This window comes from Grammomys surdaster, unplaced genomic scaffold (genome assembly GCF_004785775.1).
Source record: "Grammomys surdaster isolate TR1022 unplaced genomic scaffold, NIH_TR_1.0 191, whole genome shotgun sequence".
NCBI lineage: Eukaryota > Metazoa > Chordata > Mammalia > Rodentia > Muridae > Grammomys > Grammomys surdaster.
The window spans coordinates 12,884,618-12,901,841 of record NW_021604636.1 but is presented as its reverse complement, the minus strand read 5'-3'; the positions used below and the strand labels follow the sequence as shown (position 1 = coordinate 12,901,841).

Here is a 17,224-nt window from a genome sequence, read left to right as displayed (position 1 = left end):
CCAGATTGCCTGCAGCCCTATCTTATGGAGGCATTTTCTTAACTGAGGTTCCCTCCTTTTGGATGATTTCAGCTTGTGTCAAGTTGGCATAAAACTAACACTTCATGAAACTGCTTGTATGTTGGAATATGGCATTTGGGGTAACTTAAATCTGCATTCCAGGGCCATTGTCTCTCAAAATGCATCTAGAATAAACTATCCTTCATTCCCTTTAACCTAAGAGCTGTGTTTTGTTCTTGACAAGTCCTTTATATATTTTGCATTGTAGGCTCTTATGAGACATACTATTTGTAAATATTTTCTCCAATTTGGTAGTTGTGTTTCATTTCCTATCGAATAGTATCATCGAATAAACATATTTTAAATTTTGTTGAAGCTCCATTATCTAGATTTGGTTTGTGCTTGTGGTGTCTTCTTTAGGAATGAATCCATTACCAAATTTAACATGAATATTTTACTGTATATTTTCCTCTTAAAAGAGATTGTCTTTTCCCCATTGTATGTTTTTGACATTGCCGTTGAAAAATCAATTCACTACTGTTACATAGGCTTATTCATGGATATTATTGCATTGATCTACATGTCCATAACTATGTCACTGTCATACTGCTTTGATTGTTGTATGTTTGTGATGTTTTAAAATACTACAGTGTGAGCCTTCCAACTATATTGTTTTCAAGACTAGTTTCATTATTTGACGATTGCTGGAAATTCCACATGCATGTAAGGCTCTACTTTTCTATTTTTACAAAAGGAGACAATGGGATTTTCATAGAGACTGCAGGGAATTGTTGATTTCCTTCAGTATTGTCATCTCAACAATATTAAGATTCCTAATCAATGAAGAGCAATGCCATTCCATTTATTTAGGTCTTGTTAAAGTATGCTCAGTGATATTTTGCAGGTATACAAATACAGTAATTTCTTGGTCGAATTCATTCATGGAATTCTTTTCTTTTTGACATTAGTAGAAATTGAATTAAAAAGAATTTCCCATGAGTCAGTCTCTGATTATAGAGTATATGAAAACTGGCAAGGTAAATAATGAGTCTCATGTCTGCAAAAATATAACACAGGAAAATACATATGAATTTTATGATGTTTGTTATTAAAAAGGAAATACTAAAGGACAAGTAAGGATTTATAAAACAAAAGAGAAGAAAGCATACTAATTGCCACAAGCAACAAATAGAAAACAAATGAAAATCCCAGAAAGAAAAACCACTAAGCTTAAATCTAACTAAGCAACAACAAAAACAAATAGAAGAATGCAAGAAGGACTTACTGATGCTGTAAGCTTTCACAAAACAACCAGTAAGTCAATAACTCACTCACTTGAATAATCCAGTTAAGAAGACAACCTCTATATAAGAATAACAAAAAACCATAAAAGATGACTAATGAGTTTGGTGGTGTAATTATTAGATTTCAGGGGCTTTCAAAAAAAAAATCACTAGTTTTGGTGGTGCATGATTTTAGTCCCAGCACTAGGAATGCCTAGGCATATGTGTCTCCATGAGTTTGAGGCCAGCCTGGTCTAAATAATGAATTCTAATACAGCCTAAATGTAGAGATCTTGTCTTAAAAAATAGAAAAAAATAGATGTATTATGTGTTAGTTAGGGTTATATTGCTGTGATGGAACACCATGCCAAAAGCAAGTTGAGGAAGAAATGGTTTATTTGACTTCCCTCTCAGTTCATCATTGAAGGAAGTCCAAGCAGGAACTCAAGCAGGGCAGGAGCCTGGAGGCAGGAGCTGATGCAAGGGCTATGGGAGAATGCTGCTTACTGGCTTGCTCTTCATGGCTTTCTCAGCCTGCTTCTTTATAGAATCCAGGACCACCAGCGCAGAAGTGACTGTACCCACATTGGGTAGAGACTTGCTCATTGCCTGATCTTACAGGGTTACTTTCCAATTGAGGTTTCCTCCTCTCAGATGACTTTAGCTCTGAGCTCTGAAGTATAATAAGTTAAAAGTTAAAGTTTAAATAGTGATAAGTTTGCAATTATTATTATTTTGGCTACAGGCCTGGGAATAGGGAAGCTTGAAACTTTGGAGAACAATTGTAATTCTTAATTCTTTGTGGGATGTGATTATTCTTTTGAATTTGATTTGGCAATGATTATACAATGTCTTTTTTTTTTTTTACTTGATTTTGGAGTATCAATAAAAGACTGGGGCAAGAGAGAGGCAAGGAGGTATGTGAGGTGAATGTGGAGAGAGAGAGAGAGAGAGAGAGAGAGAGAGAGAGAGAGAGAGAGAGAGAAAATGAGAGGATGAATGAAGGAGCATGTAGAGAGCGAGTGAGAGAGCATGAGAAGAGCCTGTGAAGAGTGAGTGAAGAGAGAATGTGAAGTGTGTATGGAGAGTGTGTGTGTGAGTGAAAGAAGAGTGCATGTGGTGTGTGAGGTGTATGTGAAAGAAAAGAAAAGTGCACAGGAGAATGGAGAGTGTGTGCAGCCTCAAGCTGTGAGTGAATGAGCAAGAGAGAAAGAAAGCAGACAGTGAGAGAAAAGATAGAGAGAAACTTTAAGCCTTGAAAAATTGCCTGTCAGCTTGTACCCAAAAAGTAGTCTGTGTATACTTAATATGCGCCTTACAGATGTCCCTGCTTCCAGTTGAGAACTCCGATCCTGTATTGAGGCTGGGCGCCGACAATTAATATTACTGGTTTTAGATAACAGCCATTTTGTTCCAGTCTATAGGCTTCCTTTTCACTTAATTATTTCTGTTGCTACAAGGTGGCTTTTCAGTTTGCCGTAATCGATTTCTTTTCATTACCCGTGTTTTAAAGTCCCATCATCACAAAGAACAATGCCAAGGAACCTTTCCTCCACTTTCTTCTAGTAGTTCTACGGCTTCATGCCTTATGCTTAACACCTTCCATTCAATTTTAGTTGTTTTGTGTGTGGGGGAGTGTGATAGTGGTGGTGGTGGTGATGTGTGTGTTTCATGTACATAACTATGTAGATACATGAACTACTTGTGTGCACTCATGGGGGCCAGAGCTACATGTTGTATCTTCCTCTAAGCTCTCTACCTTAATGCCTTCAGACAGGGACCCTCACTAAACCAGAAGATCACCATTTTGGCTAAGCTGGCTGACTAGCAAGCTCTTGGATCTACTTATCCATGCTTTCCAATGTTGAGGTTACAGGGCATGGACATCCTGTCTTTTATGTGGATACAGGGGATTTGAACTCAGGTCCTCATGCTTGTACAAAAAACACTCTTGTTCATGGAGATCCCACTTAGGCATCTCACTAGGTCTTTTTTTTTTTTTTAATCATGAGAATGTGTTTAACATTGTCAATGCTTTGCTGCAGATATTGCAGATATCGAGACAATTATGTCAAAGTTTTTTTTGTTCATCTTCTTAATGTTGTATGTTTTATTAATTGATTAGTAAGTGTAAAGCCACCTTATATCCCAGGAATAAATCCTGTTTGGCTGTGATGTGTCAGAGTTTTTAATGTGTTGTTGAATTTGATAGAGTAGTAATGCTTTATTGAGGAATTTTGCATCTATATTTATCAGAAATACTGGCTTATATTTTTCAGTTTTCTTTTCTTTTGTCTTTGACTGGCTTTAGTATTAGAGTGCTATATGCCTACTAAAACAAACTGAACATATCCTTTATAATTCTATTTTTTGTAAGTGTTTCAAAAAGATTGTCTAGTACTAACTCTACAAAGCCACCTGGTGCCAACATTTTGTTTGTCAAGAGATTTTTAATTACTACTTCAATCTCTTTATTTGCTATTGATCTATTCAGCCTTTCTGTTTCTTCTAATTCAATTTTAGTAGATTATATGCTTCTAGCAATTTACTCGTTTCCTGTGGGTTATCTAATTTGTTGGCATATAATTGTTTCTAACAGTCTCTTCTGATGTTTTTAATTTCTGGGGCATCTGTTGTACTGCCTTCACTTTTATTTCTGATTTCATTTGTCTGGGTTCTATCTCCTCGTTCATCTAGACAAAGATTTACCCACTTTGTTCATGTTATATAAAAACCTAATTGTTAATTTTGCTGATTAAAAATAATTTTACTCTATCTTTCTATATTTTCTTTCTTCTGGTAATTTTAAGTTTAGTGGATTTTTTTTTTTTTTTGTTACCGAGGAGTAAGTTTAGCTTGCTTATTTGAGATCTTTCTTCCTTTTTTTTAGGTAAGCATTTATCGCTATAAACCACCTTTTAGAATCCCTTTTTGCAATGTCCCACAGGATTGGATATATTGTGTTTCCATTTTTATTTTGTCTCAGGAGGTTTAGAGGCATACAGCAGCTTAAGAAATAGTGGTGCAGCTGGGATTTAATACTCTAGTAGCTTCTTGAAATTCTTATATTGTAAAGTTTGGAGGTTGCATTTTGTAAGTCAAGTTTTTAAGATAAGAGAACATACTCTGGGGACTTGTAGTCTCAGCTCATGACGAACCAAACTTCTCACTTCTTCCCTCCCTCCTTGTGGTGGCTGGTTTTATGTCAACGTTTGACACAAGCTACAGTCACAGGAGAGAAAGGAATCTCAACTGAGAAATGATGTCACCTTCGTAAGATCTGGCTATTGGCAAAGTCTGTAGACTTTCTTAATTAGTGGTTGATATGGGAAGGCCCAGCTCATTATGAGTGGTTTCATTCTTGGGCTTGTGGTCCTAGGTTCTGTAGGAAAGCAGTCTGAGCAAGCCATGAGAAGTAAGCCAGGAAGCGGCATTCTTCCCTGGCCTGTCGATTAGATCCTGCTCTGTTTGAGCTTTAGTTCTGACTTGCTTGGATAATGAATAGTGATGTGGAAGTGTAAGACAAATAAACTCTTTCCTCTCCCATTTGCTTTTGGTCATGGTGTTTCATCACCACAGTAGAAACCCTAACTATGACACTCTTATAGATGGGTTCTTGCTAACAGTACTCTATCATCCACTGGTCCAGAATCTGCCAGTCAATAGCTACCCTTGCCTTTGTCACTCAGGTATATAGCTGAGAGAAGGAAGAAATGAGAGCAGGGCCTTTTGTTACTGTTCATCTCAGCAGGGATCTGTAAGTGGGTACTGAAGTGTGTTTTGGTTAAGAGTCTATGTCTTGATTTAGCAATACTCTAGTGCTTTGGTGGGATAGTTCATGAAGGCCTTTCAGTTACCCTTGATCTGGATTAATTGTCGTTTGATGTGCAGGCTTCAATTCATTGGGTAAGTTTTCTACCAGATGCTTGGAACACATAAAGAGAGACTGACTTCCACTGGGGAATTTGACTACCCTTTCATTTTACCCCGGGCCTCGCTGATTTGTAGCCATCAGTTTTGGTGTACTCACTCATTCAAAGCTGTCTGATTCTATATTTTCCCGAGTTCCAATTATCAGGCCACAGATAAGATTTCTTTGCATTTATAGTTTCTGGGTTTGGGACTTGAAACCCAGGGTCTAATGGCTGGGACTATGAGGACAGTGGCTACAGATATTGGGAACAAGACAGCATCTGATGACTTGACTAACCCTTTTGAATTCGCATCACTGGATCAATTCATCTCCCTTTTAGGTTTCCCAAAGCCTGAAAACATTACAAGATTCAAAAGAGACATTAAGTATCATTAGCTGTAATGAGACTGTATACCAATAAGACTTTATTGCTGTCCATAAAACAAATACTTTGCTAACATACCATAAAGCACTCTGTCCTAAAGAATGCTACTTTGGCAGACAGAACAGACCAATTGAACGTGATACATTCTGTAAAAATGCATCTTTCACTTTTATACTATTTGTTGACATTCTTATTTTCTGAATTCTATAGCACATCGTTAGTATGGATTTTGGGTAATTTTCATAATGTAACAAGAGCATCAACAAGGCTAATTGATCCAGATTTATCTCCTCAGTGTCTCAGATAAGTAGCTGTGTATCTGTTCTTTTGAAAGACACTTCCAATGACTTGGAAGGAAAACTGAAGACTGTATGTCTCAGCACGTGCTAGCGACATGAACTCTGCAGTGTTCCTACAGGGCTTAAAGCTAGTTTATCAGCCTACCAGAACCTTAGTATAAACAAATAGTATGAGTCTAAGATAAAGAAATTCCTGAGTATGTATAGTTACCACCAACTCGCTATGTTTTTTCATTTCTACTCTATTGAATATTCTTTTAGGTTGTTTTAGGTAATGCAGGTTTAATCAAAATAGCTTTATTAATTCTAATTTAAAATTATCTCGGGGGCTTGAGACGGTCCTTTCAGGAACCCACACACTCTGAGGCGTCTGAGTGAAACGTGTAGCACCATGGCCTCTGTGTTGTCCTACGAAAGTCTGGTACACGCCGTGACCGGAGCCGTGGGAAGTGTGACTGCCATGACAGTGTTCTTTCCCTTGGATACTGCTAGACTTCGGCTTCAGGTCGATGAGAAAACGACACATGCAGTGCTCCTGGAGATAATTAAGGAAGAAAGCCTCCTGACACCATACCGAGGATGGTTTCCAGTTATTTCCAGTCTCTGCTGCTCCAATTTTGTCTATTTTTACACTTTTAATAGCCTCAAAGCAGTGTGGGTCAAAGGTCAACGTTCTTCTACAGGAAAAGATCTGGTGGTTGGATTTGTAGCAGGAGTGGTGAATGTGCTGCTAACTACTCCACTCTGGGTGGTAAACACCAGACTGAAGCTGCAGGGGGCAAAATTTCGGAATGAAGACATTATACCAACCAACTACAAAGGCACTATTGATGCATTCCACCAGATTGTTCGAGATGAAGGGATCTTGGCTCTGTGGAACGGCACCTTTCCCTCCTTGCTGTTGGTCTACAACCCTGCCACCCAGTTCATGTTCTATGAAGGCTTAAAATGGCAGCTTTTAAAGAAGCGGATGAACCTCTCTTCTCTGGATGTGTTCATCATCGGTGCAATAGCCAAAGCGGTTGCCACCACAGTCACCTATCCCATGCAGACGGTACAGTCAATTCTGAGGTTTGGACGTCATAGACTAAACCCAGAAAACAGGACACTGGAGAGTCTTCGGAATGTTCTTGCTCTTCCTCACCAACGAGTCAAGCGCTTTGGAATAATGGGACTCTACAAAAGCCTCGAAGCCAAGCTGCTGCAGACAGTGCTCACAGCCGCCCTCATGTTCCTTGTGTACGAGAAACTGACAGCTGCTACCTTCACCGTAATGGGCCTGAAGAGCACACATAAGCACTGAGGCCCGCTCACAGGACAGTGTGGAGGCGCAGGTGCTGCACAGAGAGAAGAGGCACAGTTCTCCTTTCCCAACGGTTCCATCCACACCGTAGACATTCATGTTATTGGCTGTAAAAACATCAAAGGCTAAATGGAGTATAGCCAGCTAAGCCTATCACTTTTATGTTTTTTTTTTTTTTTTTTTTGGTGTTTTATGGTGCTAGGTTGGTTTCGGGGGTAGAGGTTAGACTGATATGAAAATATTGAAACCCTGAAAATGGAAGTTTGTGGGTATTCACCCATTTTTCTCAAGGGGAATGAACTTTCCATCTAAGGCTTTTCTCAACTTTACCACTTGTTTTCTTTCTCTAAAGCTCTCCTGGCTTCCAGACGATTCAGTAACATTATTCTCCTCAGATACTCTTCTGTCTTAGTCTTGGTAAAGAACTCCTCACTGAGAATAACATCACGACTGTGCCATGGGCATGACTTTATTTCTGTCTGACTCCTTCCCTCCTGCTTAAAGAAAGCTATTTATTTTGTGGGGGAAATGAAAATTATTAACCTAAATGATTTTCTTAAGATTTGTAAATGTCAATTATTCATTGGTGTTTGACATAGTTTTTTTTTTAATACATACTTATTTTGAATTGTCTTTTACTACAAAAAAGCCTTGATGTTGTATGTCCTTTTGTGCAAGCTCCAATCACATAAGCCTCAATAAATTGTCAACACACACACACACACACACACACACAAATTTATCTCACTGAAGAATAGATTAAAATTATAAGACCCAAATTTTAATGGCATCTACTAAGATACCTGATCAAAAGATTTGAGTAAATATTAATTTGTCCAATAAAAGTAAACCATACAAAATATATGAAATGGCAGTTTGTGAGGCACATCATAAGGCATGAAAGAGAAGAATTCCTGAAGGACAAAAATGTAGTCCTTGAAGTTGTCTGAATTGGCTGTGCTAATTTTCCAGGACAGGACAGAGAGGGAGAAGCCAGATAGAGATGGCCAGACACACCAAGGTGAGGAAATAGAACTAAGAGTCCAGGAGCACCAGTGCTATGAACATCCTCAGGGGTAGTTATCACATCCACTGTCAGATTACTAAGTAGTGTCAATCTATAGGAGATGGATGCAGAAAGGAATGGTGGAAAGGATTATGCCCATCCCCCAATACACACTGGGACAGAGTACTACTGGGAATATGGTCTTTTGTATACTCTTTTGGTCTAAGATTCCCTGTCTCCTTCAAGTAAAGTCCAGATGTAGAAACCAAGCTGTTTTACAGGTAGAACCAGAAGAGAATATTTCTTCTAATTCCTCTTGGACAATATTTACTTAGTTGAATTTTTATCTACAAACATTTTGCAAAATATAATTAAGATGCCTTCAGTTGTATGATACAAGTAGGCAATTTTATTCTGTAGGATTTGAGGGCACTTTAGCAGATTGAAAAAAGTCACTCAGTGTATGGAGTAGGTGGCACCCATGTCTGATTCTACCCCTGAAGAGCTTACTACTCTAGAGAGAATAAATTGCCTTCCTTACTCTTTGTTTGTTACAAAAATGAAATAGAGAGCTATAGAGATGATTCAGCTAATAAAGTCACTGCCAAACAAGACAAATTAAATGAATTTTCATCCCTAGAACTCATGTGAACCTGGGTATGGATGAGTGCTGGGTGGGAGTTGGGGGACAGGTAGGTTGCTGAAACTCATTGGACAATGACCTCCAGGTTCAGGGAGAGACCCTGGTTCAGAAAATATAAGGAGAGTGATTGAGAGAGGTATATATATATATATATATATATATATATATATATATTCATTTCATGCATTAAAGGATAAAATAAAAATTATAACCATAGTGTCTTTCTTTATAGTATACAAGATTAGACTAAAATTTAACCTTCACAAAGCACAGGGTCTGTCACATGAACAGGAATCACCTCGAGTCCCTTTACATATCTATATGTGACCCAGACAGACTTCAGTTAGTTGTAGTTTGCAGGTTGGTTGGCTACAGCTTCTTTATGAGTCACCTTTTACCTGGGATGGAGAAAATTAGTAGCAATGGAAACAACCAGGATGGCAAGCCTAGCACCAGGACCTGTGTCTTAGGTAGTTAAAGTGACTCTAAATGCTTGCTTCTTCTCTCTGCTGTACTATTAGCCTCACTAAAGGGGAGAGTTTGAAGATTTTCTTAAGAATTTCTGGGTAGACCAGGTATTTATGTTGAACATATCCTCAGTAGCTCATTTACTCCAATCAGCCTCCACGTTTGATTGCTCTGGATAACTATGTTCCTTTCTGCTTTGCTTCTTATAAGAAATCTCTTTTGTTGTCACGTATGCAATGTACCACATTCATATGGGGAGAAGCTTAGATTCCCAGGATAATGCTGTAGAATATGTAAACCATCTGAGACTACCCTAAAAACGACTTTTTAATCATCATTTAGGTATAAAAATAAAAACCTATAATTTATATCTTCATTAACACATTAAATAATAAAATGTAGCAGATAATCTAATTCATTCCCTAATTTAAAGTTGTAATGCATACAAGTAATGTTTCCAGATATTTACAGTAACTGTAATATACTTTAAAAATAGCTACAATTTTTGTTCTGATGATTTCTATTGTCGACAAAGTTCTATTTTTGTGGAAATCTGTGGCCTACATAGTAGAGGCACATGCTAAATAATATATCATCCATCCATGCAAGTAAAGATGTAACTTTTTCCCCCAGGCAATGTCATGAAGTGTGCATTTTGGAAGGGTGAAGTGCTTTTTCTCTGAGCAAAGTATAGATGTAGAGTCCTTTCCTTCTGCCTATGAATCCATGGTTAAAAAAACCTGGCCAGCTTTACAGAGTCTTGATAATTGCTACACTTCCAGTGTGCTGCTAGGCATATTAAACAGGAGATGTTTGCCCAAGAGCAGTGTGTGTTGAAACAGATGCTAGATACACAGTGAGTAATTGGATATATAGGAGGTGTCAGGTGTGTTACAGGGAGTGCCTAGACCTTAGAGAATTACCTTTTCTTCTATTTTTAATACAAATGGCTGAAGTGTGAGAAGCCATGCTATCTAATGACTGGCCCCAGGCCTCCCTTCTGCAGAGGTGTGCAGGCACAAGACTCTCAGGAAGTTTTCTGTGAGAGTCATGATCATGAAAGCCAAGCTCTGACATATGTGTGGAGGTACAAGCATAAGGGTTAGTGGCATCTTTTAATGATTTAGAGCAAGGTCTTGATTTAGAGCAAGGTCTGTCAAACTATTAAAAAAGTCAGACCCAAACTAGAAAATACGCTTTACATTATTCCCCAACACCCACACCCGAATACACTTACAATAGCCACAGACTTCACTCACATACACATACTTAAAATGGAAACAGCGTCCCCAAATTAAATTGTGCCATGTGCGATGCCTTCCAATCTATTCTGTTTTATTCTATTGTGTTTTCATTAAAGTATGCTAAATTGATTTATGACTCACTAATGGGCTGAAACCTTCAGTTTGAAAAGCTTATGTTCTGTGGATCAGACATAAAATAAATCATGATTCAAAAGTACAGGGGTTCTCTTTCCAAAATAAAAATGACTGGTGCCATGTGCCCTTTCCTGACCCCAGAACTCAGGCTCTCTTCTTTGTAGCCAATCTCAGCTAAGCATCTAGGTGACCTTGACTTCCTGTACACAAAGCGATGGCAGCTTTCCTTCTAAAAAACCTTGAATAGGCAGGACTTGTCACTCCTCTCACTTCTCACATGCAGCAGTTCCTGAGATGTTAATGTTTATTTGGAGGTACTTCCATCTGTTTTGGCATCTCGGTGGTCTCCTGAGGTCTTTTCTTCCCATCCTGCACTTTGGCATGCTGCCTGCTTCAGTTTCCAGTTCCAGAGGTTTCCTACTTGCCTCGAAATGCCATGGCTTTCTATTCAGTAACTTTAGATACAAGCAAGGTAGATTGTATCTATTATTTAAAGTTTTTTAACCTTTATTTTATGTGAATGAATGTGTGCTTGTATGCCTTGTGTGTGTAGGATCGCCTGGGAGGGGAGAAGCAGACAATTATGAGCTGCCATGTGGATGGCTGGGAATTGAACCCAAGTCCTCTGGAGGAGCAACTAGAGCTCTTAATCACCCCTCCCCCCGACACACACACACACACTCCTGAGTCATCTCTCCAGTCCATCAGGTTATATCTAAATAGGAGATTTCTTGTCTCAGGGACAAAAGTAGACAATCTCACAAACCATTAATGATAACATGAAGGGAACACTATTCTGCTCATGAATGTAAACAGATTGCTGTTGAAAGAGTTCTTCACTGGGCACAAAGGCTATCTGCCCTTGAGAATTAGGAAGAGAAGCTCCTCCCAGGTTCTTGTTCACAGAATACCGAATCATGGCTAACTCAATGACAGTTATTGAAAACTACTAGTGACAGCTCAAGGGATTCCACAGAAGTAGAAGATATAGTATTTACTTATTGATTTCCTTTTCATTGTTTTTTCAAACTGTGTGCATAGGTATGCAATTTCCAGGTATATGTGTGAAAGCTAGTGGACAATATTGGTAGCTGGCCTTTGCTTCTCACTGCACTTGACTCAAGGTTCTGTGAGCTCCTGGGGGACCCCATCACTACCTCCCATCTCTCAGTAGGAATGCTGGAATTACAGATGCATGATCCTGTAATTATTGTGAGTTTGTTTGTCTTGTTTTGGTTTGGTTTTTGAAACAGGGTTTTTCTGTGTAGCCCTGGCTGTCTTGGAATTCACTTTGTAGACCAGGCTGGCCTTGAACTCAGAGATCCTCTTGCCTCTGCCTCCCAAGTGTTGGGATTAAAGGCATGCACTACCATGCCTGGCGATTTGTGACTTTTGACTTGAGTCTCAGGGATCTGTACTTAAGTCTTAAGGCATGTGCTTTTACCCCTTGACTTATCATCTTGGGATTTCATCTTTTTGTGAGCCTCATTTGTTTGGATCCTTGTGGCTTTTTCAGACCCTCTGTCAATTTCTGGACAAGAGAATAGTCATAACCTGCCATTGAGGAATTTATCTGTAAGGCCATTAGCCACATCATCTGACTTCTATTAAAAAGGATACGTTCCTTTTTTTAAAATTGAAATTCATTTTTTTCATTCAATATATTCTGACCATAGCTTCTCTGTCCCCATGTACTATCTCTTTCTATTTTGCTTGTTATACATATTTTTTTTAGAATTCCACTATCTTTTTTTTTTTGTGTTTTGTTTTGAGATAATATCTTGCTGTGTATCTCAGGCTAGCCTTGAATCTGTGGTCTTACTTCAACCACCCAAGTGCTGTGATTTCAGGTATATACCCACATGCCAAATGAAAGCTATGTGTTTTATAATGCATTTTTACATGATAAGATTCATTAATTGGATATTAAGTTTCTTAGCTCTAGAGCATTTGGCCTAACCTTTTAGAAATTCATCCTGAATATGTGTTTCACTCATCAATATTTTGCTTCCCAGGACAGCTAACTAGACATGGGAAATGAACAGCACACCACAGCAGCCTGTTACCCATGGCATTCCTAATGGTTGTGATCTCCTGGAAAACCAATAATTAGTTGCTGTAACAATAATTATTAATTCTACACTGTATTTAAAGAGTCTTGAATCCAACTCAGAGTTCTAGTGAAAAAGTCATGAGAGTGCCTTTGGGGTTTATAACTTGAAGGGTGACATTGTGAATAAAAGCAAACATTTTTTTCCCACAGTGTGAAGTGACTGAGAAGGAAGATAAATAAGAGAAGGACAATATCCCCTAGTTCACTGTGGTGAAGGGAAAACCTCGCTAAGAGTCCCTAGTCAGGCATAACTCAGAACTTGCAAGACCTTATCTCAGGAGTTCATGTACATTGAATGACTCTTGGGCCCAGGCTAACCACATTGGTGCTGGAGTTTGTAGATTGTTTTAGAGGTTCAAGCTGCTCCTGGACTCACTGTTAGTAACAAGCTGTGCCCTAATGTTTAGGGGAAGGATGAAGCCTAGGAAAGTTGGAGTTCTAGTTGAGGTTGCAGGTTGGATTCAGATTTCTACCAGTATAACATTCTTTCAAGACACTCATGAGGGAATTTCATGTAGAAAGTATTTATCTGAGGATTAGTTATTAACTGTGGAGGAGACAAGAAGCAGGATTGATTGGGAAGAGAGACAGAGAGAGGGAAAAGGAGGGGTCCACAGATAAAAGACAGAGTGGAATGTATTACTCATGTCATTAAACTATGACTAACGCCAGGGGGAGCTCTAGAGCAACTTTGGTTCAAAAGAGTCGCTCAGGGTTGTAGTCTATGTTCCTGCCTCCATCAGTCACTGGTTTTTGGCTACCTTTGCAGATCCTTGAATGACTCTGCAGCTGGGGCAAACTCTGAAGTAGGTGACAGTGGGGCGGCATGTCACTCCTTGAGGAGATTCTGGAGACACATCTCCATGTCTATTTCAGTTAGAAGTGACAGGTGAACGTGAACTTAGGGTCAACTAATTCCAAGGCCGACGACTTACCTCCCTCCCTCTCTTTAGTTCTTCAGCAAATAAATATTTATTATTTTCTTATTGAAAGGTACTGTTTTAAGTATTAAGAATTCAGTATTAAGAGGATAAGGAAACCTTGTAGAAGCTCCCCTAATCCCTGCCACGGCCTTTAAGGGAGTATATTGCAATTTAATGTGGAGGGAAGAAGATGCCTCATAAACAAAGAAACAATAAGCAAATTGGATGATAATTCAGTGATGGTGTAAAGCTTACACAGGAAAGGTAGGAAGAACTGAGCATTCGTGTCTAGGAGAGAGAATTGGATCGATGGTGTCCCAGTGGAAAACAGGATTGTCAGAGGACTGGGGAAGGAGAAAGCATTTAAGCAAATACTGAAGAGAGGAAGGCATAAGTCTTGTGGCTGTGTGAAGAATCACACTTAGCAGAGAAAGCAGTCAGTAAAAAGGCCCTAGGAGGACTATGGCTATTGCACTCTATCACAGAGTTCCCTTCAAGTTTCTGTGGTTAACACGACAGCTATCACAGGCCTAGTATAGAATGCAACATTTGCAAACTACACTCATTCGATTATCACTTTAATAATGTTTATAATATCCCCATATCATTTATACTAGCATTTAATTAGGTTTATATTTGATTAATTCCCCATTCACTCAAGTACATACATTTTTAAATTGAAAATACATTTTTTCATATAATATATTTTGACTATGGTTTCCCCTCAGCTCTTCCCATATCCTTCTCACTTACCCAAGTTCATAGCCTTTCTCTCTCTCTCTCCCATTAGAATTCAAACAGACATCTAAAAAAAATTAAATGAAATAATATAAAATAAAAACAAACCAGAAGTACATGTATTTGGTAATGAGTTTTGTGGTAACAAATGACTTGCTTTGATTTGAGAATGGCTTTGGCATCTCCAGCACTTCATGAATTTAGTTTAACCCTCCACTGTGAAGTATTAAGAAGGTAGGAACTTAATATGACTATGATGTTAGACCCGGAGACTTTGAAGTCGTATATGTGAGGATCATATATTGTCAATCGAAGGATTGAATCCTGATGGTTTTATGAAAGGGAGAGTGCTCAGAAGAGAAACATTCATACGCATGCACTTCCTGCCTATTGTTAAATTATGTCCTGTACCACATCAGAACCCAGTCAAACCATGTTATACACACACGCACTCCCTGCCTCTTGCTAAGTGATGTCCTGTACCATATCAGGACTCTGCCACACCATGCTATACAATACATGCACTCCCCACCTCTTGCTAAGTGATGTCCTATACTACCTCAGGATTCTTTCACCAGACAGGCAATTACTAGATATAGTTTTTGACCATCTACCTCCAGAACTGTACAAGAATAAGCCCTTTACTTCAATGCTTACCCAATTTATGATATTTCATTGCCTCCCCCAAACCTATAAGCCATCAAGATAACAGTGGCTACTTATTCAGAATCTGAGGGTGTTAGCCATTGTCCTTAATATTTGGGAAAGATCCAAAGGCAAACAGAAGAATAGCAGAGTAGAAAATAAAAAAGGTTAGACTGTGGATATAGCTTAGTGGTAGAGTACTTGCCTGACATGTGCATAGCTCTGGGTTCAAGACCCACCACTGAAAGCAAAATAAAGACAAGGAAGACTTCAGAGAATATTGGTATGGGAGAAATTGTAGGTGGGATGACTAGAAGAAGAGTGGTTAGTGTACTTGATGGTAGTTCTCCTACCATCAAGTCAAATTTGGTTCAGCTTTGATCTCAAGTTGGAAGTAGGTATAAAAATGAGAGAAACTGTTAGTTATTAATAAGGTTCCAGCCACTTTGGGTTCATGGTTTACAAAAGCTGAGTGGAATGGCTGATAAAGGCAGCAGTCTGACTTCCTACAAGTCTGACTGTGGATAGTAGGTTGCTTTATTTTGTATGTAATCTGAAATAGTGAATTGGTGCCAGAGTTAGTTGCTGTTGGTTGTGTGTAGGTCAGAGGTTTTGTTTCCATATGTGGTCAGACATCGATTCATATATGCAGCTGCAGAAGTAAGCACATACATGTGAATATGTGATCATTATAGTAGAATTTTTCCATGTGAAACTGGAAATAAGTGTATGAAATACTAAGCATACATCTATAAGGATGTGCTAATACTTTGGGAAAAGATGAGTGACAGTTATCGAATACATATTTTATTTAGGCTCGAAGATGGTAGATGACTAGCATATAGGGTAATCTTGAGTTTATCTTCAGTGTGATGTGAGTGCATGAGTTTCTGCTGTAAGGTTTTCTTATCTCCTGGGAATACGGACAGACGGACAGGCCACATGACTAACTTACTCCTTGACAATGATTTATCTGGGAAGATTTATTATAATTGGTTCTGTTTTCCCTAAGACCATGGGATTTTCAAAGCAATATTGAAATTTAATTGTTAATGCTTTGGAAAGTCAGAGAAATTGTCTTAAAGCCTTGCACATTTGGTGTGAGGGACAACAGAGTAACTATGAAGATGAATTAACACAGAGAAGGATGTTTTATAGACGGTGTAAGTCAAACCTGTATTTATTGGACTATAACACTCAAAATAAGGAAGACATTATAACTTTTTTTCTAGGCTATTTTGCCTGACTGTCAAATACATCCCTTGTGCATACACACATGTGGTTATGTGTTTCATTTAATGCCATCTTGCATTTATCTTCCCTAATTGACTATGGAATCCTCAAGCGAGAATTAGCTAGAATTAGTCTTACAAGTGCTTGAGCTATGATCTATTAATCCCGCGTCTGCCAAATAGCATATGCTCAATTAATGTCAACTAAATAAATCAGCCAATAAATATTCAGGGTGCTTGCACATCTACACACAACATGATGATTGTACTGCTTGAGTCTGGAGAAAGCAGTGGCCAGCAGTTCCAGTGTCATCTTACCATGGATAGATCCCCCTTTAATGTCTGATGATCAGCAACAAGAGAGCATGGAGGACCAGCTGTCCGGCTCCTTGGCACCAAGCTCATAATTTAACATTATGATTTGTGGATATTTGTCCAAAACAAACTACATTCTGTCCCCTAAGCAGAATGAATAGCATTACTCTCCACTTGTGGAGAATTGCTTATGGAAAAACAGTAAATGAGGCATTTGAAGGAGAAGTTTGGCAAAAACTGCCAGTATCCAGTACAGAGTAGCTTGGCTCTTTCCCCTTCTCTTTTTCATATTTAAAACTGAGAACAACACTTCCAGACTTCTTACCTTTTCTCTAGGTGGCGCTCACTGTATTGTTCATCACCCTTCATTGCCATGTTAACCACATGCTTTGAGTAGTTCTCCCAAAGAATCTGAAATGGATGTAATTTAATGGATGATAATTCAGTTGGTTTTATTTAAAAAGTCTAAATTTTTACAAGTTTAAATAACAATATAAGGAAGAAAAACAAAAGCAAACACAAAGAAACAAACAAACAAACAAACAAACAAAAAAACCCCCAAACCACCCTAAATGGCAA

At 38.6% G+C, this 17,224-nt stretch overlaps 1 protein-coding gene across 2 annotated transcripts; it reads left to right on the top strand.

Moving 5' to 3' along the window:
• Positions 1-6,271: 6,271 nt before the first annotated feature.
• On the top strand, positions 6,272-7,183 carry LOC114622804 (peroxisomal membrane protein PMP34-like). Of its 2 annotated transcripts, XM_028769307.1 has the most exons (2): positions 6,272-6,384; positions 6,592-7,183. In XM_028769307.1, the coding sequence occupies exons 1-2, from the start codon at positions 6,272-6,274 to the stop codon at positions 7,181-7,183; spliced, it is 705 nt and encodes a 234-aa protein (XP_028625140.1). The 2 variants fall into 2 exon arrangements, with proteins under 2 accessions (XP_028625140.1, XP_028625139.1); XM_028769306.1 differs by having other exon boundaries at positions 6,272-7,183.
• Positions 7,184-17,224: the final 10,041 nt, after the last annotated feature.